We start from the raw sequence: 22,934 nt of genomic DNA, 5'->3' as shown, positions 1-22,934 counted from the left end.
AATAAAAGTAGAAGGAAAAAAATTTGATGAGTGTAAATGCTCAGAAGACAAAACAATAGAACAGGTCAGCCAAACAGTTGGGCACCAGGGTCACCAGGTACAACAGGGCATGCTTCTTGTTTCTTGTCCATGGGCACAGTCAGTCAAGAGAGGCAGATGGCGGAGATGAAAATATCACTATCTTGATCATGCATTTATTCATGATAAAGAGGGTGTAGGACTTGGTTGGTCTGAGAGCCAGCCGTGCCCACTGGTGCCAGCCACCAATGTGGATAGCCTTTGATGCAGGTGGAAGTTGGCCAGACAGCAGCGGGCTTTGCACCTGGGGTGAGCCCTCGCCTCTCTGCATGCCTGGAAGCACATCTCGGACTGTTGCATTCTCTCCTGTGGGCAGATCTGAAAAGAAGAGAGTGGGGAGGAGGAGTGAGCAGCCTAGTTAGTTAGCTCGGTTAGTCTGTTCCCCATCCCCAGTCAGTTGAGCTGCTCTCGCCCTGAGAGGCACGGGGGCTGGGCAGAGAGAGGCCACAGGAGGCTCCTTTGCATGGTGGTGTGAAGCCAGGGAAGGGCTTGCTCCTACAACATTTCTGTGCTCCTGCAACATTTCCGGGGTTTGGTTTTCTCAACTCATTGGCCTTCATCATTACTAAACCAGGGGTGTGGCCTTTGTCTTTGCGGGGAGGGGGCTGGTCACCACCAGGGCGGTTCCAATCTTCCTGAATCACTTCAACTAAGCCAACCACCTTTCCTTTTTCAATTCTCCTGAGGCCTTCGGTAGGCAGTCCAACTGATGTCCCCAGAAGGCTGTAAAATGGATTGGATTAATGCATTGCTCTCAAGGCTCCTCTGTACCCACTGCTGAAGACTCATTCCCTACTCTGTTTCCCATTCCAAATTCCATCCAGTCATTTCATCCAGCACAGCTCATCAGAGGCTCTGCAGTGAAGTTAAATGATAACATTGAGATCGTTCAATAAAAAAGGCCAACCACTTAGAGATGCTCCTGACTTGAATATAAACCCCTTTCCATGATGAATTTCCCAGAGAGGAATTAAAGTCCCCAAATTAAATTTCCTTGCAGGTTGAAGTCCAAAGAAATGAAACTCCAAAATCAGATTTTCTTGTCATTATGAATTAAAATTCAAAGTCCAAAATTCTTAAGTTGAAGTCCAAAAAAACCCCACCCGACTGATTTCCATTTCTTACGTAGCTGAGTCTCTGCCTGGGCAGGTCTGGGCTTCCTTCAGCAGCCGCAGCTTGCGGGAGGGTTCTCCCTGGACGGGCACGGTTCCCTAGGGCCTTGGGAGTTGCATCAGTTCAGGACTGAGCCTCTCATAAGCCTCACTTAAAAGGTATTTGTTGTTGTTGTTGAACTATATAACATGCATATGGTAAAGAGCACAGATTGCCAGTGCATGGTTCTATTATTTTAAAAAATTAATAATTTTATGTTTTTAGATCGGTTTTAGGTTTACAGAAAAATTGAGTAGCTGGTACAGAGAGTTCCCATAGGACCTCCCCCTCCAAGAGTTTCCCCTATTATTAACATTTTGCGTTGGTGTGACACGTTCTTTTTTCAGGTTTCTTTTTCTTTTTTTTTTGAGACGGGATCTTACTCTGTCACCCAGGCCGGAGTCCAGTGGCACAATCATGGCTCACTGCAACCCCTACCTCCTGGGCTCAAACAATCCTCCCACCTCAGCCCCCACGTAGCTGGGACCACAGGCATGCACCACCATGCCCAACTAATGCTTTTTTGTAGTTTTTATAGAGATGGGGTTTTGCCATGTTGGCCAGGCTGGTGTTGAACTCCTTGGCTCAAGTGATCCTCCTGCCTCAGCCTCCCAAAGTGCTGAGATGTCAGATGTGAGCCACCATACCTGCTGTGTGACACATTTGTTACAATTGATGAACCAGTATTAAAAAGTATTATGAACTAAACTCATAGTTTATGCTAAAGTTCATTTTGCATTATACAGTCTGTGATTTTTGACAAATACATGACATCGTGGATCCACCATGATGGATCATACGGAATAGCTTCATCGCCCTCCACCCCCCTGCGCTCCACCTATTCAGCCCTCCCCTCCTCCCCGGGCACTGCTGTTCTTTTGACTGTTTCCATGTTGCCTCTTCCAGAACGTCATACAACTGGTGTAGTTCGCAGCTTTTCAAAACTGGTTTCTTCCAGCACTGTGCATTTAAAGTTCCTCCGTGGCTTTTTATATCTCGCTCAGTCATTTCTTGGATTGCTGAATGACACTTCATTGCACGTACGTGCCACAGCCTATTTTTCCATTCACCTCTTGAAGGGCATCTTGGTTGTTTACAGTTTTTGGCAATTTTGAATAAAGCTGTTAGAAACATTTGTGTACGGGGTTTTGTGTGTACATAATGTTTCAACTCACAGGTAAATACCAAGGAGTGTGGTTGCTGGATCATGTGGTGAGAGTATGTTTAGTTTTGTTAGGAATCACCATACTGTCTTCCAAAGTGGCTGGGCCTTTTTGCGTTCCCACCAGCAGTGAATGAGGGTTCTGGTGCTCCGTATCCTCACCAGCATTTGGTCTTGTCAGTGGTTGGGATTTTAGCTGCTCTAGCAGGCCGTACAGTGGTGTCTTGCTGTTGTAATTTGCAGTTCTCTAGTGACATACGATGTGGAACATCTTCTCGTGCGTATTTGCCTTCTGTGCGTCTTCCTCCCTGAGATTTCTGCTCAGATGCCTGAACGGGCATCTGTATACATTTTGGATGCAAGTCCATTATCAGATACGTATTCTGCACATTTTTTTCCCGATCTATGGCTTGTCTTTTTATTCTCTTACCAGGATGTTTGGCAGAGTGAAGTTTTTCATTTTAATGAAGTCCAGCTCATTAGTTATTTCTCTCATGGATTGTGCATGGGTTGTATCTGAAAAGCCATCTCTGAGGTCACCTAGATTTTGTTCTGTGTTATCTCCTAGGAGTTGTATAGTTTTGTGGTTCACATTTAGGTCTGTGATCCATTTTGAGCTAATTTTTATAAAAGGTACAAATTTTACCAAGTGAACACATCTGCGTAACCACCTCCCAGCCCGGAAGGGGCTCTGGAACAGGATGCAGAGGCCTCCCTCACCCCAGTCCTTCACCTCCCCCAAGGGAACCACCCTTCTGAATTCCGCCACCGTAGATCAATTTTGCCCGCTTTTTTGGACTTCGGTGGGATCATGTTTTATGTTCTGTTTTGAATCCCACTTCTTTTGCTGGCCTCTTGTCTGTGAGGTCCCTGTTGTGTCTATAGCAGTAGCATTTCCATTTTCCTGGCTGTAGAGAAACCCAGTGTCTGGTGATTCTGTGATACTTCTCCATTCAAATAGGCAATGGAATGGGTTCTAGTTTTTGGCTCTTTTGCGTAATGCTGCTGCGAGTGTGCTTTTGGTGCGCGCGGGCGGTCGTGTTGGAGATGTGCCTGGGAGTGAACGGCTGGGTTGTGGAGCAGCACCTGTTGTTAGGTTTAATGGATCTGCCAGGCAGGTTTCCCTCGTGCTGTGCCAGCTTCCACATCCATCAGCGGGAGCCCAGCAGCCCAGACGGCGCCATGCCCTCGCCAGTCACATGGTGATCACTGGTTTTCTTTGTTTCTTTGAACCATCCTGATGTGGAGGCATCTGGTGGTCGGAGCTTCCCTGATGATACTGAGTGTCTTTCACAGGCCTGCTGGCCTCGGGGGTATCGTCGTTCATGAGGCATGTGTTCAGGTCCCCCCCTGCCCATTTTCTAGTGTGTTGTCTGTGTGTGTGTGTGTGTGTATGCATGTGTGTGTTTGAATTGATAGGCATTCTTTCCATAGCCCGTCACCAGAGTTAATAGGACATGTAGGATTTTAAAGCACTGGCCCCTTACCCACCAAATTTAGACAAGCCAATTCCCAGCCCCTGAATCGTTGTCCTAAGGAAAATTATGCTCTCAGAATCCAAAATTTGACATTGCCAGAGACTCGGGTGTCTGAGTGAATGAGGGTAGATGGGAGAACGCCTTGGTTCCAGCTTCCCAGGCCTTTGCCTCGTCCTGATCGGGAGGAAGATCCACTAAGAGAGTGGCATCTGAGGCGGGGCTGTCTTCCTGGCAAAGCCGTTGGGGGGCGTGCCAAGGCCCTGCACACTGGTCCTCCTGAACTGAAGCTTCCTGCAGCCACGCCCGTGGGCCTGGAGGAGCCCAGGGCTCCCGAGAGTGGTTTGCTCCGTTTTTGGGTGTTCGGAGCTGTGAGTGGCCTTTCTTCTCATCACCTCTTCCTCCTGCACCTTTCGGGAGGCTCTGCTGAGGGCATGGTCTCCCCCGCGTGCGTTGGTTCCCTCCTCGGCCCTGGGCTTGGTGCCTTCGACCCTTTTTGCTTTCTTTGCTCCTGTCCTGGCCTTTTGCTTCCTAACATGTTTCTCTTGGTGTTTTTGTCTCGTGGGGCCCTCTTCCGTGTGAGAGCTGAAGTCACTGAATTTTGGATCAGCCAAGAGTATCTGTTCTTCTGAAGGACGCCAGTCCATTTCCCCTCCCTGGTCTCTCCCAGCCGAGAGGCATCTCCATCAGACCAGCCTCCAGTCCTGCTCCGGGCCACCTAGCATGGCCTCGCCATGTCTTGCTTAGTGGATCTCCTCTTTCCCGGGCCCTCTGCGAGATCCCTAATCCCCTATGTCCCCACCTGCAGAAACCGTGCCATATTTTGGAATGTTGCTTAACTGTTTATCTTGAATTATTTGAAAGTAAGTTGTAGACATGCATGGTAACACTCTACCTCTAAATAAGCAACGTGCATCTCTTAAAAATAAGGGTACCCTTTTATATATGTGCAATTCTAGTATCACATTTAAGATAATACAAATTTCATAGTACCATTTCCCCATTTGTCCCCCATGTATGTTTATTTGATCTGGGATCCAGCCCAGGTTCCTGTATTGTATTTTTGATTATCGCTTTAATCTGGTAGTCGCCTGCATTCTTTTCCAGTGACACTGGCTTTCGAGAGAGACCAAGTGAGCTGTCTTGCAGAACGTCCCGTGTTCCGTGCTTATCTGGTTGCTTCTTCCTGTTGTTGAACTTGTTGCTTTATCCCTGTAGTTCTTGAACGCTGGGAGCGAGGGCCGAAAGCTCAGTTTGATTCTGGATCTCAGCATGAACACTTCATTGTCAGTGCTGTGTGCTTCACAGCCCACCACCTCAGGAGGCGCGAGTGCCAGACCATCTCATTGTTACGACGCCGATTTGGTCGCTTGGTTAAGATGCCCACCCCCAGGTTTCTCCTGTAGAAAGAGAGTTTTTCCCTTTGAACTGACTGAAGAATTCCTTGGGCCATTTTTTTTCTTCGTGGAAATATCTGGTCCCCAGCAACCTCCCACCTCTTGTTGTAACAGCCTGGGCCGAGCTTTGCTTGCGTCAGTTATTTAATTGGTGTTTTCGAAATGGTAGTTTGTCTAATTCTATCATTTGGTCTGCTCTGCCTTTATTAGCTCACATTCTTTGTTAAAAAAGAACTTTCCCTACTGACAGGGGATGAACTACAGATACGTGCTCCAAAAAGATATGTGCGCCAAAAAGACAAAGGTTTAATTCTTTCCCTTTAATTGCCGGTTTTCAGAGTGAGAAGTCGGTGGAATAGTTAGCCCAGTAGTGGCGATCCCAGCATTAGGTATCTGGCTGTTTTCCTTTGTCTTTGGAGTGTGGCTGTGGCCTCCTGCATCTTCATCGATGGGCCAGATTGCACTCATTATTATTCCAGGAGCCCTTCCGGCCTTTCACCCACTCTGATTGGCCTTTGAGCGCCTCCTGCTTTCTGGAGCAGTGTCGGTTCCAGGCTTATCTTGTGTTCTCCCTGCCGCCAGCCAGGGCCCATTTCTCTGTGGAGCTTGGTCCGTCTGAATGGACATGACGTTTCGGAGATCAGGATATGGGGTGCTGGCCGGACGTGGTAGCTCACGCCTGTAATCCCAGCACTTTGGGAGGCTGAGGCGGGTGGATCACAAGGTCAGGAGATCAAGACCATCCTGGCTAACACGGTGAAACCCCGTCTCTACTAAAAATACAAAAAAATTAGCTGGGCGTTTTGGTGGACGCCTGTAGTCCCAGCTACTTGGGAGGCTGAGACAGGAGAATGGCGTGAACCCTGGAGGCAGAGTTTGCAGTGAGCCGAGATCGTACCACTGCACTCCAGCCTGGGCAATAGAGCGACACTCCGTCTCAAAAAAAAAAAAAAAAGAAAAAGGATATGAGGTGCTTTGATTCTGAGTCTTCTTGCTTCAAAGCCTTTTGCCGGGAAAAGCTGGGGGAATGTTGAAACGTGAGTTCATGTTGATCTTCCTAAGTCAGATTTAGAATTTTTCTCATAAATTTCCTTATATTATTTGTATCTCTCTTACACGGAAAATCATGGTTTCTCATCATGTATTTACTTATTTATTTTGCCTAACAACGTATAGAATGCATTTTCCCAATGACACTGCTGATGTTAACTGTTGACTTAATGTCAACAGTGCGCGTCCTGCTGAAGTCAGGTTCTTCACAGTTCCTTTTGGGCTCTGTCCCACCAAGGGTGTAGAATTGGTTTAGTGTGACCAAAAGCCCTGGAGATAATTCTTATCTCCAGTTTGATATTCAGTATGATTCATTTGTTTTAATTTGTTTTCAATTTTATGTTTGCTTTCCTTTTTGATTTAAATTTTTTGGAATATTTACATGGTTGAAAGTTGAACACCATAGTCCAGTGTGTGCTCAGGGCTCCTGCTTCCCTTATCCCCGCGGGCTCCACCCCCTGCCCAGCCCCCTAACGGTAACCAGACTTTTCGTTTCTGGCTGATCCTTCCAGTGTTTTTATTGATTTATTTTTTTAAAAATAAGCAAACATTTACATTTTATTTTCCCTGTTTTCTAATTCAGTGATAACGTACCAAATACACTCTTCTGCTCCCTGCTTTTTTCAGTTAACGTCATAGCCCAAGTTTGGCTGCACAGACATCACCTGTGCCCGTTTCTACGGTAGCTGCGTCATGCTCTGTGGGCTGCACAGATGTCAGCTGTGCTCGTTTCTACGGTAGCTGCGTCATGCTCTGTGGGGTGGTTTTGCTGCTGTTTACTCAGCACAACCACCCTAATAGACATTTGCATCATTTCCAGTATTTCGCTGTCTCAGCAGTTAGTTCTTTCTGGTTCTGGAAAGGGGATTATGGAATCATAGGCTTCATTGGTATTGACAGACACTGCCCCACACCTTGTGCCGGGTGCCGCCGCCTGGGGCTCCACTGGCAATCCCCGGGGCTGCTGGTTTCCTCTTGCTCGCTGTCACGATGGGGCATTAACGGCTGGTAGCTTTACAGTCCCATAGATGTGAAGTCCATCTTACTGCAGTTTTTTTGTTTTGTTTTGTTTGAAATGAAATCTTACTCTGTTGCCCAAGCTGGAGTGCAGTGGTGCAATCTTGGCACACTGCAACCTCCACCTCCTGGGTTCAAGTGACTCTCCTGCCGCAGCCTCCTGAGTAGCTGGGATTACAGGCATGAGCCACCATGCCCAGCTAATTTTTGTATTTTTAGTAGAGATGAGGTTTCGCTATGTTGGCCAGGCTGGTCTTGAACTTCTGACCTCGTGATCCGCCCACCTTGGCCTCCCAAAGTGCTGGGATTGCAGGTGTGAGCCACCACGCCTGGCCCTTAGTGCAGTTTTAATTTTCGTTTATTTTATGATGAGTCAAGTTGAGTATCTTTTGTATTTGTCTTTATCTCCAAACTTTTATTCATATCTTTTCCCATTATTCTATCATGTTTTTAGTCTATTTCGTCTTCTGTTCTGGGGAGCTCTTATTAGGGAGAAGAACCTTCGTGATACAGTAATAATTGCAAATGTGTTTTCCTACTTTTCATTTGTCTTTTTACTTTGCTTATGGTGGGCTTTGCTATATAAAAGGGTTTTTTTAAATGTAGTCAAATGTATCAGTCTTTTCTTGCTTCTGAATTATTGAGTCATAGACAGAAAGGCTTTCTCCTCTCCCGCTTTACAGAGCGATTTAGGCTCATGTTCTTGGACTTGCAGGTTTTATTTATGTTTAGACATAAACACAAAAATAAAAAAAGTGGTAAATTTTTTTTCAGAAATTTTATTTTTTTATTTTTTGTCTCCCATGTCTATCCTGCAGACCCCATGCCTGTTGATAAAAACCTGTCTGTTTTCTGGTGACTTGAGAGCCACCATCATCATGGACCAACATTCTTCATGCATTTGGGGTTATTTCTGTATTTTCTAATTTGTTCCATTAGACTTGGCCCAAATTGTTTCTGTTAAGGGCCAGCTAGTAAATATTTTAGGCTTCCTGGGCCGCTTGTGTTGTCTGTCACATTTTCTTCTTTTTGTTTACAACTCATTAAAAACATAAAAACGATTTCTTATATCTGTGCTGAGCTTGGCCTCGATCTGCGGTTTGCGTCCTCTGCACTAGGCTGTGTCTGTGGTCACTGGGACTGTGCCTTCAGTCAGAGCCTCTTTCATTGCCTGAATTTCTAGCAAGCTGAGCTCTCACCACGTTGATCTTCCTTGCAGAGTTTTCCTGTGTATTCGTGCTTATTTAGTTTTCCATAAGGACTTTTTAGGGATCCTTGTGGGCATTCCATCACATGGGGAGAATTTACACCCAAGAGCTAGGAGATGATGGTCCCGGAGAAGACTGCCTTTCCATCTGTTCATTTCCACTGTGCGTCTTTCTGAAGAGTTTTAAAGTTTATGTCATGTGGGTTTTGCTATTGTTTTGTTTTCTATTTGATTAAATTTTGTGTTTATCTTTACTGTCCTCTCATTTCTCCTTGATTTTTGGTATACTTTACTATTTCCCTATTTTTTTTTTTTTGAGCTGCTTAATTCATTTATCTTAATTCTTTGTTTGTATGGATATACAGGATTCAAGGCTATGAATTTTCCTGTGATTACTGCCTTATGATTGTTGATACTAATAAGTAGTGTTTTCATTATTATTACTGTTTCCAGGAAATCTTTTTCGATTGTGTTTGCCCTTTGACAGAAAGTTATTTCTTTGCAAATTTGTTTCTTAAAAAATTTTACCTTTTTTTGTTGTTTTTTTTTTCTTTTTTGAGACTGGGTCTTGCTCCGTAGCCCAGGCTGGAGTGCAGTGGCGCGATCTCAGCTCACTGCAACCTCCATCTCCTGTATTCAAGCGATGGGCCTCAGCCTCATGAGTAGCTGGAACTACAGGCATGCACCACTATGCCTAGGCGACTTTTGTGTGTTTTGTAGAGATGGGGTTTCGCCATGTTGCCCAGGCTAGTGTATTAATTTCTAGTTTATTGCATTATGTTCAGAGAATGTTATTTGTATTATTTCTACTTTATGGAGCGTAGTTTTTTGTGGCCTAATATATGGTTAGTTTATATTAATGTTCCAAATACATTTGAAAAGTTGTTTTCTCTGTCACTGGGGTGCTGCGTTAAGATGAATCCCTGCACCCCGCATCCCTGCCACCGTGGGAGTTGGCTACTCTGGTCTTCTAGATTGTTACTCATTCATCATTGCCTGGATCTGCCTTTGAATGGAGAGTGGTTAGTTTCTACCATTACTATGTTTTCTGTTTCCTCAACCCCAGAAGCAGTGAGGATTCTATCCAGGCTGGGGCGCGGTGTTTGTGACGGGGGCGCAGGAGGTGGGCTTGGGGAGGACAGCGCCACTGCCCCGGTAGTCTTCTTAGTTTAGTTGGAGGCCGGCTTCCTTTACTTCTGAGTGGGATGGAAATGACATAGGGTGGACTGTGGGGAGCTTAGACCTCAGGGATGGCCACGGAGGAGCCTCTTGTCCCAGCTAGACAGGGAGGGGAAAGGTCTGAGGCTGCGGTGGGGAGAGTTGGGAGGCTGGTCAGAGGAGCCCAGACCAGGATGGCCCCTTGCCTAGCATGCGCCGCCCCTTGCCGCCCACTCCAAGAGCTCTCAGCATGCTGTCAGCTCTGGGATCAGTGTCTCTGTCCTTGAGACCCTGAGCTCCTTAAGGGTGGGGCCCTGCTTGTCCAGTTCTCCCAGCACTACCCTGTGCAGGGCCTCCCGCATGGCGGGGGCGCAGTCATTTATTTGCTGAGTGAATGAATTAATGGTGGCATTGAAAGGCCCTCGCAGTACTGGGGTATAGTGGTGATGGAGCAGGGGCCGGCCCAGCAGGACGTTGGAAGGAGCTCCCCGGGAGACAAAACAGAGGGTCCCGTTGGATCAAGTGCCTAGAGCTCTAGGAGGATCTGTGGCATGGGAGAGGCTGAGGTAGGGTTGCAGCGTACCCAGGGTATCACTGGGGAGTTGGCCTGCAAAGGCGTGGCCAGTATGGAGGGAGGGCTTGGGCAACTCCTTCCTCTGCAGCCCAGGTCAGTGCAGGTCGTGCCCTGAGCTAGGCTTTGGTGCTCATGGGTCTTTGTTCCAGGGCCTGCTGCCCCTGCAAGAAGTGCCACCAGGCTCCCATCTGTGCATGGGTGTGTCCTGATCTCTCACTAGATGCCACAGTCCAGGATAGGTGGGGCCAGGGCAGGGGTGGGGGCCGTGTGGCTGATCATCTCTGAGGTGCCACACTGGGGACATGCCTGCCCTTGGGTGATGTTAATTGCCATCTCCTCCTTGGTATTCGTCCAGATTCCTTACTTGCCTTTCTGCCCCAAGATGCCCCCGTGAGCTCCTGCTGTGGCCAGTGCCGGGCCTGAGCAGTGGGTCTTTGCTCCACCTCCTTGGGGCCCACCCTGGGCCCTACACTTTTCACTCCCCCTCAGTCCCCTGTCCTGACACATTGTGCTCTCTCCTTGTCCTTTGGTCTTGAGAAATGTGGATGGGATGTGGTCTGTGGTCATCCTGTGGGGCTTGAGGTGGCTGGAGCCTGGGTGGAGAGGACCCGTGGCCAAGTTTCAGCCTGGCTTGGGGCCTGGCACTGGAGGTACTGAGTAACATTCATTCCTTCCTCTGCTCATTGGGGGCTGTGGGAATGTTGTCGCCATTATTGATAGAAAGAGAGAGAATGTTGTTTTGAAATTCTTCCCAGCATTGCTGTTCCTCGAACTTTAACTAAAGATGGTTCCAATGGCATTTTTGTCAATTTAGAATTAATGATAATGCCACTTCAAGAAGGTGAAGGCAGGGGCCGCAGTCCAGTTCCCATCTCTTAGCCTGATGACCAGGGCATACCCCACAGGAGGAGCCCGGGATACCCATGGGGCAGGTGCAGTCCTGCTTTAGGGCCAGGAGAGGGGCTGCTGGCTGTCTCACACATTATTTCTAAGCCTGATGTCGGTTTGAGCTCTGCCTGTGTGTGTGAACATGCCAGTTTTGACAGCAGATGTAGACTACATTTTTTCTTAAATTCTGTGTGCCCAGAATAATAAACTCCCCAGCCAGCCTCATAAGGACATTTGTTCCCATCCATCATAGGCTATTACAAGGACTTGGTGAAACCATAAATCTTATTTTGGGAGGAGCTGATTGTTTCTATGGGAAAGAAATGTAGTTCTTCTGAACATGACTCTTCATTCTGTTAATTTGGATATTTTATGATGTTTTTGATTAATGTGTCTATTAACTGTAGCTATGACAGAAGCAGAAATTAGTAATCATGACCAGAGCCGAAATCTCTTCCAAGTGTAAAGATGATGAATGACTCCAATTACTTTTGGCCTCCTTTGGGGCCTCTTTGACAGGGTCTCCTGGCTTCCAACTGAGGTACATGGTGGGCCCTGGGTTCCTGAAGCCAGGTGAGCGGCGCTGCTTCGCCCACTACCTCGCCGTGCAGACCCTGCAGATCGATGTCTGGGATGGAGACTCCCTGCTGCTCATCGGATCTGCCGCCGTCCAGATGAAGGTAGTGGCTCTCCTGAAGGACAGGCACAGTGGGTGCTGCGTCCCTCACGGGACAAGTCACACTTCCAGCGTCTGTCTGCTTGGAAGGAGTGGGCGCTGTCCTGTGCAGGACTTGGTTGGCCTTCTTTGTTCACTAATTAAAAAATAGTGCTGCATTCTCTGTTTCTTAAAAGGAAAAGATTTTTCACTGTCTGAATTTTATAATGCTAGTTGTTTGCTCAGGAAGCTCTTAAGATCAAACTCAGTTATCTATTTCTCCTGCAAACTGACCTACCAGGCAGTGTCACTTCATCTCCTTCCATGTGGTAAATGTGGTGAGGGCAGGTACATCCGAGGTGGGTTGAGGATGAATGAATGGATACGCGAATGACTGGGGCATGTAGGGTGACCTGATTCCTAAGGTCAGTGACATGTGTCATGCTTTTCTCATTCTAATGAAAATTAGAATCTCTTTTACTAATTGTTGTTTTCCATTCTCCTTGTATACTAAAACCTTAATCCATGGATTCTTTCACTCGTCCTCCCTGGGATTCTTCCCAAGCCTTCTCCATTGTATGAAGGGGACCCCATAGCAACTCTTGGGCCAAGGCCTGGGGCCAGTTTCACACACTTCCATGGTGTCCTGAGACTTCTCCTCTCAGGCCATGGGGCGGAGCTGGGAGAGGATGTGGCATCATTTTTGCAGGCCCTGAGTCTCTGAGATTTCCCCACTTTTCTTGAGTGCCACATAGCTGCTTTCCCCCTGGATTCCTGACATGGCTGAACCCCCGGGGCTTCCTGTCTTATAGCCTCATCCTCTCCAGCAGTTGCTGACCCCTGAGAAGCGCGACTCCTCTGCTGCTTCAGCTGCACTGTGCTCTCGGGGTCTGGGGATGTGGGCGTCTGGGAGTTTTTCCAGCTGCTCTTCTCTGGTCTGCTCTTGGCTCGCTGTGTCTGACCGACTGATCCAGGCTCCATCCCCCTCCCTGTGACTTCTAGAGGAGAGGGATGCCCCCCAGGGTGGTGGGCGGTGCACAGAACATTCAGGGTGGGGTCTGCAGGTGGCAGGGACTCCGCAGGGCTTGGCTGCTCTTCTCATGCCTCACCCTGGGCCTCTATTCCTATCAGGGTCATGGCATGGGCCCTGCAGGGTCATCGTGGCCCTTGCTTGTCTGTCTCCCATGCTGGCTTTGATGTCCCCAAGGCAGGACTGGGTGTTGACACCGCAGCATCTCTAGCACAGGCCTCAACCCCAGCAGGCGCTGCATGGTGGAGAGGAGTGAAGGAGGCAGGCGGTGTGGGAGGTAGAGCCGGGCCCCGCTGGGCACGTGTGGGGCGGCAGTGGCTCCCCCATCATGCCCAGCCGAACCTTGTACCCCCTCTTTGCTGTCCCATATGGAGACGGAAGCCATTTGATCTCTTCCTACACGAAGAGCCCCTTAAACAAGTGCCATCACACTTGTTGACATAGACTTGAATCAATTACATATAAAGCTTCACTTTTCTAAAATAGAATCTTGTAGCTTTAAAACTTAGGTAGAAAACATGAAAACTGAGATGATCAGAGAGAATCCTCTTACTCCAGCTCCCGGGAGAGTTAGGATGCTCTGGTTAGCCTTTGGTGGACTTACTTTCCGCAGGCGGGGCCAGCTTTCATCTTGTTTGAGCTTTTCCTGTTGCGGGTCGCTGCGGTGGCTTTTCCTTCTGCTAATCACTGCTGTGGACTTCTTGAAGTTCAATTTTACCCCCATCTTTAGCTGATTTCCTGGGGATACTGGCCGTAACACGTTGCTACGGCGATGAGAAGAGTTTCCGCCAGGGACAGACAGCTCCTGTGCTGCCTTCAGTGTGACCCCAGCCCAGCCCTGGGGCAGTTCTGTTTTTATCCTTGTTTCTGGTGGAGAAAACAGAGGCCCAGGATCACGCTGGTGATAATCAGGACGGAGTCTTAGCCTCATTCTGTCTCTGGAGCTTGTGCTCTTTACCATCCTCTTCTCCCCAGTGACACGTTCCCGGAAGTAGAATTCTGACGGCACCAACATGAGGGCTGCAGGCGTGCAGAGCCAGATGGGGGTTTGGCTCAAAGGCTCAGCCAGGCCTGCACTTCCTGAAGACAGAGGGCACTGCGTCCCATGCCCTTGGCTTCACAGGGTGTCAGCCTTTAAGCCAGTCGCCATTGGCCATTTCGATAATGATTTGGGAGGAAAATGGTGCCTTGTTGCCATTTGCATTTCCTTTGCCTCCTGGAGAGGCCGACATGGTTTCTTATATTTGTTGGCTGTTCTCCAAAGGAGACTTCTCATATCTTCTCAGTCTCCCAGTGACTGAGTTTCTGGAATCATCGATGTCTATGCAGTGATCGTATGCAGTGTAGACGAATGTGGCAAAACGAGCAGGGTCTGTGGCGACCAGAAGCCCCCAGACCCACAAGGGAAGAAGGGTCAGGTCTGGTGTCTCACTCCCAGAGACAGGCACTTTTGTTGCTGTAGAAATTGGAGAATTACAAATTCCGGAACCTCATCTGCTCCCACACTGCTGCTTATGTGAGAGGAAGCACCAGAGCAGAGAGGGCACACGGGGAAGAGTGTCCCAGCCACGCCTGGGGTGCAGTTGTGAGGCCGTTGTCATCCCCCACACGCTTCACAGCATTGGTGTTCAGGCAGAGTACTGAGCCGTCGAATCTGATCAGCAGAGGAGCCCATGGTCAGGAAAGTCCTGCTGAGGCACTGCTGGGTCTGAGGCTTCCTGCTCCCACCCTGCCCCGAGCAACCTTGGCCTGGCATGCAGATCCAGGCCAAACCCCAGCCCAGGGCTCCCGGCGGGCCCCTCATGCCCCACGGCCCCTCCCTGGGCCCCACAGGCCCCTACCCCAGCCATGCTCCCTGGCCCAGGGAGATGGGGGAGGCATCATACCCTGTACCCTGTGCCCTTGGCCTGCCTGCCTCCCCGGCCTTCTCTGCCTCCCCTGCCCTCTCTGTGCATGGCCTGTCTTCCTCCTGGAGTCTGGTTCAGGTTTCCGTCCTGGATTCCTCGCTGTCCCAGACAGGCTTGGCTCAGAGTCCTTTGTGTTGCTTGGCTGCCCTCTTTCCTGCTCTTGGTTCCTGTGGAGGGGAGGGTCCTCCAGGGCAGCTGCCAGACCCACTTATGCCTTCGCAGGGCCCAGTGGTGTTTATTCAGTGGGTAAATCCAGTTATACCTTACTTAAGACTTTGTGAAAAAGACCCCAGTAATAAGGACTCTTGCTTTAAGACGTTGGCCCCTGGCTCGCCGCCCCCTCACCCCCCAGTGTGGTGCAGGGTCTTGTCCTGCTGTGCACACTCCCTCCCGTCCACAGTGGCTTTTCTTGGTGGGTTTCCAATCCTCGGGGCCGGCTCCAGCCTCTGAGCGCGCTTTTCTCCTCTGCAGCATCTCCTCCGCCAAGGCCGGCCAGCTGTGCAGGCCTCCCATGAGCTTGAGGTTGTGGCAACCGAATATGAGCAGGACACCATGGTGGTGAGTGGAGACGTGCTGGGGTTTGGCCGCGTCAAGCCCATCGGTGTCCACTCAGTGGTGAAGGGCCGGCTGCACCTGACCTTGGCCAACGTGGGTAAGAGTCCCCAGCCTTGTACCGTTTCTCCAGTGGCCACCCAACCCCTCTGGTAGAGTGTGGGCTCCCTCGGACAGGGGCCACATCATGGGCTTCACGGGCCCAGGAAGAAACTGGCAGAATTCTCACCAGCTTGGCCATGGATCCTGTGTCCTTGGCTGCTGAGTCTGTCCTGGAACCAGTTGTTTGCATTCTGAATTTCTCATCGGGGTTAGAGGTCATCAGTCATCGGGCTCTCCTGCATTTTGTTGTTTGGTGCCATCCCTGGAGGATCTCCAGGACAGTCCTCAAATACAGTGATCAGGTTCCGGGATAGACTTCCCTGTGTCTCATGATGGAGGACAGACAAGGGAAGTGTTCCTAACTTCCCTGCAGGCCAGGAGGAGGAGAATGGAGAGGTGCACTTCTTCTCGGCCCAGCACCATGACTTGATAGAAAATGGTGCCCCACGATTGCTCGTTAGAGGGACTGAGCAAAGCCCTGGACTTCACTCCATGTCCAGGACTATGGCGGGTGGGACACGTGGGTTGGGTGGCTCAGGAGGGTCCCACCTGAGACGTTCCAGGGGCTTTGACTGAGGCCTCTGCTGGGACAGGGGCTGCTGATGGGATGTCGAGGGACACAAGGCTGGGTGCCTGCCTGTGTGCACCTCAGGGCAGAGGACCAATGTGGGACCCTGTAGGGCCAGTGACAAGCTCACTGAACCTCCCGAGGGTCCTCTGGAACGTTTGGGATTTTTCAAGGCAGAATTGAAAGCACAACAAAACTAAGCTGTGTGGTGTTTCCGAAGCTGTGTCTGTCTGCATGAGATTCAGACTTCTCTGCTATTTTATTAGGGAATTTTCCACTCCTCAGAACCCAGCCTGACTGTAAACCCCAGAGCCCCATGGGCCACATCCACCCGGCTCTGGCAGCACACAGGCTGGGGCGCCGGCGGAGGGCTCGAGTGCACAGCCGTTGAGTCGGCTCGGAGGCTCTGCCTGCCTGTTTATGAATGTAGATCCGAGGTGGCCTGGAAAATAGGCAATATGGACCCAGCAAAACTCAGTGAGGTTCCGAAGAAATGAATGAGCCACACGTGAGCAGCAGGCGTTATTCAAAGGCCCACGCGCAGCTAAGGGAGGCGCAAGGAGCGTTCTGCTCCGAGGCCGCGCTGGTTGTTTTTACGTTTAATTCTCCGGCTCACAAATGTGCAGTGACTCCAGGTTTTAAAATCTTATCTTCAGAAGAAAGATTGCCTCCATTATACGTTATCTCCAATTGTCATTTTCATACTTTGCCTGCAAGAGAGAGATAAGCTCATGGGAAGGGAAGGCTGAGATAGCCAGCCCGGGAGCCTCCAGCGCCCATGGGAGAGGGAGAGGTCTTAACAAAGGACAGATGCCACCCGCAGCACTCTGCGCATCAGTGCAGCGAGCCTGGCTCTCCTCCGTCAATTCCGCATTTTTTGGGGAAAAAAAGTGTTATGGCTTTTCTTTCTTCATAAAACTGGCCATTCTGTGGTACAGTAGGCTTCTCTCTACCAGCAGCGTGGGTGCCGGCTGTGGAAGCCTGCAGGGTGACTGAGCGGGATGGAGCCCGAGCCTCGGCCTCAGCCTGGGTTCTGCTCTGGGCCGGCTGCATTCACAGTGCGTGTTCCTGTCTGAGGCCGTGCAGGGAAGCCTGTGCCATGGCTGGGGACACGGGCGTCTGCCAGCTGGACCCAGGGCCCTGGGACTCTGATGACGGGGAGGGGACTGCCCTCGTGCTTGGTGGCTGCTCCACGCAGGCCTGCTGACTTCCTTGGCAGCCTCTTTCACACTGTCTTTCGGTCAGCTTTTGTCGTCCAGGGACTGCAAGCACCAGATTGCTTTCTTTGATCCCAGTGATCTTAGTTGTGGAGTAGGACAGGGGTTCGGCTGGGAGCTTGGGTGTTACTTGTGTTCTGTGGCCCTTCCTGGGGAGGCCGGCGTCTGGAGAGATGGCCTCACAGGCCAAGCATGTGTGTTCTCATGGGATATCCTAGGAGAACTGGGTGGTGATGGACTCTGACAGACGGCCAGGCTGTGGGGTCACACGGTTGGCGGTGGTGGGCTTTGCTCCAGCTGCAGGGCTGCATCGGGAGCCCTGTATGTTTGCAGGGAATTCCTGCCCCTGTAGCAGATGTGTTGGTGCAGGCGTAACCTGTCTCATGGAAAGGGAAGAAAGCCTGTACTAATCTAACACCCAAGTTGTGCCCTGATGAAATGCAGTGCCTTTGACGCTTGTCCCCTTCTTGAGTGAGCGTGCAAGTGTAAATTCAGCTTACCTGCTTTATTTTCCCATGTGCTCTAAGTATAAATATAGTAAGAGGAAATGCTCGTGAAGCCCAGCAGGGTTCCGTGTCCTGCTGGTCTCACCCGCTGCAGCCATTGTCATCGTTAGGTGTCCTGCGAGCCTGAGCTCCAAGAATGCTGATCGCCTGCCCCGGGAGCTGTCTGGACCCAGCTTGGCCTTGTAACACTTTCCTTGATCTCTTAGTACTTCTTGGGGCGGTGCATAGTTCAGGCTTAAAATAGTCCAGTGCCCTCTCCAGTCAGATGTGGGTGGACCAGAGGCCTTCTCGTCTGCCATTCAGGGAACCACTCGCTAGCAGATGAAGGTGGTCGAGAAAGCTGTGGAGCCTTCTGGGCTGCCCCTAGTGTGGGGTGAACCCACTGCAGCCCACAGTGAACAGAGGTGCTGGGAGGCCCCTCCTTCTTGGAGCAGGTCCTCAGGATGTGACAGAGAGCTTGCCAGGACCGCCAGCCCATGAGCTGCTGCCCCTGCCATGAATTCTCGTGGGAAGACACACACATGCAGCAAGAAGCCAGGACAACGCTGAGCTCATGAGTGGGAAGCTGAGGCTTTGGGGCCGGTGGCACTCTCCCGTCATGTGGAGGCAGCGTGGCCGGGCGTGGGCATCAGTGGCACTTTCTCCCCGTCATGTGGAGGGCAGCGTGGCCCGGAGCGTGGGCATCAGTGGCACTTTCTCCCCGTCATGTGGAGGGCAGCGTGGCCCGGAGCGTGGACATCAGTGGCACTTTCTCCCCATCATGTGGAGGGCAGCATGGCCTGGAGCATGAACATCAGTGCCGGTGCCCCCAGCTCTGGCCCTGGCACAGGCAGGCTGGGCTGGTTCAGGCTGCTGTCCTTTCCCCGCCCCAGCCTGCTTGTCTGCCGTTTTCCCACATGAATCTGGGAGGTCTTTGAGGACCCTGATCGTGGCTTCTTTGTGGTGGTGTTTGCCCTTGAACCTGGTGCCGTGGTGCAGAGATTGATGAAAGTGTTGATAAGAAGCCTGAGCGCCCTTCTTATCTGGAGCCCTGTTCTCCTTGGGCTTCAGGAGATACAGCCTATGGGGCATGGACATCTATTCGTGTGAAGGAGGGCTGATCTGGGTTTCTTTCTTGGGGACGGGGATCTTGATCCTGTGACCACGAGTTTTAGGGCCAAAAACGGATTCCTGGCAGGCGAGAGGAGGGTGTTTGGGCAGAGGCTCTGCAGCCTCCACCGGGAGGGGACGGGCTTTAACTTGAGGGGAAGCTGGAGACCCCTGCAAAGCTTGTGGGAGCAGAGGTGGCCATGGCAGGCTAGCACAGGAGGGAGGGTCTAAGAGCAACAGGGAGAAGACTGAAATAGCCCTTGTTCTAGGTGCTTGTTCTCAGGAAGCCGGCTTGGAGTGAGGACTGAGTGGACGCTGTAGGTGCCGGGAGTCGGTTGGTAGCCCAAAGGTGGAAGCACAGTGCAGGGCCTACGGGGGAAGTGGAGGCTGCATCTTTGTGGGGATGTAGCAGGGACCTGGGCCAAGGGGGAGGTCAGCACGGCTGTCCTGCTGCACAGCACGGTGCTGACGTTGGGGTCAAGGAGAAAGAACAGGAGGCAGGGGATGTCAGCTACTGGGACATCGGAAGGAATGAAATTCTCCTGGAAAGAGATGGCTCGGTAAGTGCGCCACTGGCCTTTCTGGTTGCCAGCTGTGGCGTGGGAGGAGGCAGTCAGCCTTCCCATCCTTCTGGTGACGGCTGTGAGCGTGGCCATCAGAACTTGGCCTTGAGAACCGAATTCTCAGCACAGGTGAGCAGACAGCTTGACCCCACGTTTGCTGCCCAGTGAGCTTTCAAGCTGCCTCCAGGGAAGGCGCTGAGCCAGAGAATTCTGCATTTGTGCTCGTGCACAGATGGGAGGAGGCGGCCAACGCGCCAGTGCCTTTGCCACAGTTGCTTTCGGAGCTTCAGTTTTGAAAGAACTTACGAAGACTGAAGCAGGGACAGATGACCAAGAACAGCTGCAGCCTGCAGGAGGTGGCAGAAAGGCCAGCCCGGCTTGGACTGAGATCCAGAGAGAGAACTCAAGATGACCAAAGGAACTTAAGAATTGGGAGAATGTGAGTTCTTTGAGGGCTGCAGGGACTGTTTGCTGCTGTGTCGCCAGCTTTCCATCCATCTGTGAAGTGAAACTCTTCTAGAAGTTTTCTAGAGATTGACTCCAGGCTGTCTGTGATTTCTAAATCTAACCTCTATCCACCACCACATCGGGGCCTTTGCCCTCAACAGCCCTTTTTGGGGGCCGGTCTGCTGTCCCACCAATGTGTTTGGTGTCACCATCTGCGATTCAGTATCTGGCTTTTGGATCCTTTCCAGAATCCAGGTGCTGTTCGCTGCGGTGTGGAGGGGCTGGACTCGGGTAGAGCAGCTCGGAGACCTGCCTGGCTCCCTTGGGAGGATGGGCGCTCCCTTTCCAGCCTCAGCTCAGAACCATTCTAGAGAGACACCTCCGTCAGCTCCAGTTTTGTCACCGGGAGAACCTGGGTTGGATGGAGGATGTGGCACCTCTGCAGGCGCCTGCGCGTGGGCATGCTCCCAGCACTGGGCTTGTCCTTGGAAACAGCAGCTCCTGATGGGCAAGAGGGGAGGGAACCTGACGCAGCAGGTGGATCTGCCAAGGCTGAGGAGGGACCTGGCCAGTGTGGAAGCCCCTCCCTCCCCTGGGGCTGAGGGTGGGCAGAAGCAAAGGGATGCAGAGAGGCAGGCAGCCTGGAGAAGGGGTTCCCGCTTTTAACAGCTCCCAGGAAAATGGTGAGGACATCTCAGGCCCGAGGACACTCAACACTGCCTCGTCGGAATTAAGGAGATTGATGACACAAGCATTTTGCACGCACCCTAGGTGCTTCATTTTGGGACACAGCTTCGTTGGCGGTGCTCTGCCTCACCCCTTGGGGAGGTAAAGGCCACACTGAGCTTGTGGGTCCCATCCTCGCAGGAGAGTGTACCGTGGGCAAGCACGGCTTTCCCTAGGATACTCAGGTTTGCAAGTTCGCAGGGCACCACACCCACCAGCCACAAGACACGCTTGTCCCGAGGCCACACTGCTTGCTCGCCAAAGGCTTCTGTTATGAACACAGCTCTGGTGAAGGCTCCAGTTTGTGGGGACTCTTTCACCCTGGGTGTGTGTGGAGTCAGACATTTGCACGTGTAAATGTACTCTCCTTGAACAATGTGGCCATCAAGAGGCCGAGGTTACAGTTTGTGAGGCAGCCCACCTTGTGACCCAGAGATCCAGAAGTAAGAATCCGTGTGCAGTGAACTGTGAGTGCCACACGCTTTCATTCATCACCAGGAAACAGAGGCTGTTGCTGACATGGCAGAAGAATGAAGACCCAGCAGAAAGTTCACAGCAGAACGAGCTCTCACCTGTCTCTCAATTGCAAAACATTGAAAACAGAGGCGGTGGGGCCTTAGCATGCCAGGGTGTAGATGGGCCATTTGAAAGCCAGAACTGCTTATGTGGTGGGTTGATCTGTTTCATCAGATTCTCATTTGGGGTTAGTGGCTTATGTTGGGATGTTTTTCATTTAGGTCACCTGTGTGAACAGAAAGTGAGAGGTTGTAGCACATTGCCACCAACCAGATCTCGGGTCATCTCAAATGATGGAGCCAGCCGCTTCTCTGGAGGCAGCCTCCTCACAAGTGGAAGCTCAAGGCGTGAGTTGACACTGTTGGGCCCATGTGCGGGTGGGTCATGAGTGGTGGCTGAGAGGTGGAAGACTGTGTGTATGTGTGTTTGTGTGTGTGTGCATGTGCACCATCCGTGGTGCTGACAATGCCCCTCTGCATCTAGGATGGCATTGTGCTGTCCATGTGCAGGTGGGTCGTGAGTGGCATGTGAGAGGTAGAAGGCTGCATCTGTGTGTGTGTGTGTGTATGCGCGCGTGCGCGTGCCTGTGCATGTGCAGCATTCATGATGCTCTTAACACCCCTCTGCGTCTAGGGCAGGACTGTGCTGCCCATGTGCAGCTTGGTGCCCTGGCTGGATGCCCCTGTGGACCTGCAGGCCCCAATGAGCCACCACATTGATCACACCCTGGTGCTCTAGGCTGGGCTCTGCAGGTGACTGTGCTGTTTGAAGTGGGAACCCTGCCAGGGGCATTTGTGTCTGGTTGGCTGCTCATCTGCAAGGGAAGAAGAAATGGAGAGAAGGTCAGGATGAACATAGACTGATTTTCAAAACAAGCTGAGGTCCCCCATGTTGTGAACAGAAGAGAGAAGCCAATTATGGAGCTTGGGAAAGACAGACCTCGTTTTGAGAGAAAGACCTGGGTTAGGTGAAAATGTGTTTCACAGCAGGGAGGCTCTGAAGTTTTTCTCTCCCCTTAAAATTTAAGGCCTCACAGACTTGAATATAAAGTACTTATCATTTGAATTACAAGTAGGAAGTGCTCTTTAAGGAGCATTTTTTCCAGAGGTTGCAGATCATTTTGTGTGAATTCAAAGCTGCCGTGCGCTTTTGTGTGTTGCTGGGCCTTGGAACTGTGGCTTGTTAGAGGTGGGAGGGGCCCTTGGATTCCATCCTGCAATGTTCCCAGGAACTCTGGGTAAACTTGTACGTTCTCCCTGGGAGCAGACATGAGGGGCTTAGAGGGATTCATGATCCAGGCAGGGTAGAGTGTTCTGGGCCAGCTTCCTCATTGTAATTTTGAAGAAACTGAGATGAAGAGAGGTCAGGTGACTTGGCCAGTGCCGTGGCTAAGGAGTGAACTTGGCTTAGAATCTGGATTCTCTGCCCTGGAGTCAGTGCCCTTCATCCTCAGCTGGTCCTGCAGACCACCTAGAGTATGATGGAGAAGCAGCTCCATAGAGAGAAGTCCCTGAGCTCTAGGAGCCAGGCTGAGGTTATTGATAAAACCCTGCCTCCAGGAGCAGCAGGTCAAGGGCTCAGCTGTCAGGGAGCAGGAACCCAGGACTCGCTGAGACAATCAGAGGCCCTGAGGTCAGTGATCTTCCAGACCGTGTTTTGCTCAGAACTGGCATAGGAGGTGTCCCTTAAAAGCACATGTCTCACCCATGGAGCAAGGTTCTGCCATTAGCAAGTTGCACGAAGTTTTAAGAAGTTTCTTAGTGCTTCATGCCTCACCCCAAGTGCAGTCTCATGGTCACTCTGTAACTTCATTTCTTGTTTCACTGGGACCATGAGAGGTATTTGTTGGGGTGATGCAATGTGAAGACTTGAGCTCATGATAAACCCCCACCTGCCCA

The 22,934-nt window shown here is 51.0% G+C and overlaps 1 protein-coding gene across 22 annotated transcripts in view; it reads left to right on the top strand.

The window, feature by feature from the left end:
- Positions 1 to 22,934, top strand: part of NPHP4 (nephrocystin 4) — a 134,287-nt gene that overhangs the window by 96,009 nt on the left and 15,344 nt on the right. For 21 of the 22 annotated variants that reach the window (XR_002520789.2, XR_002520788.2, XR_002520791.2 and 18 more), the window contains 3 exons: positions 11,678 to 11,838; positions 15,222 to 15,402; positions 21,258 to 21,383. Coding sequence is in view for 17 of the 22 variants with exons in the window: in XM_003891021.4 (XP_003891070.1) it covers positions 11,678 to 11,838; positions 15,222 to 15,402; positions 21,258 to 21,383 (468 nt within the window). In the remaining 5 variants the exon portion in view is untranslated. The remainder of the gene's footprint in view (positions 1 to 11,677; positions 11,839 to 15,221; positions 15,403 to 21,257; positions 21,384 to 22,934) is intronic. The other variant, XM_021935455.2, reaches the window with a different exon arrangement.

Source organism: Papio anubis, chromosome 1 (genome assembly GCF_008728515.1).
Source record: "Papio anubis isolate 15944 chromosome 1, Panubis1.0, whole genome shotgun sequence".
NCBI classification, from domain to species: domain Eukaryota; kingdom Metazoa; phylum Chordata; class Mammalia; order Primates; family Cercopithecidae; genus Papio; species Papio anubis.
This window is presented reverse-complemented; position numbering and strand designations above follow the sequence as displayed.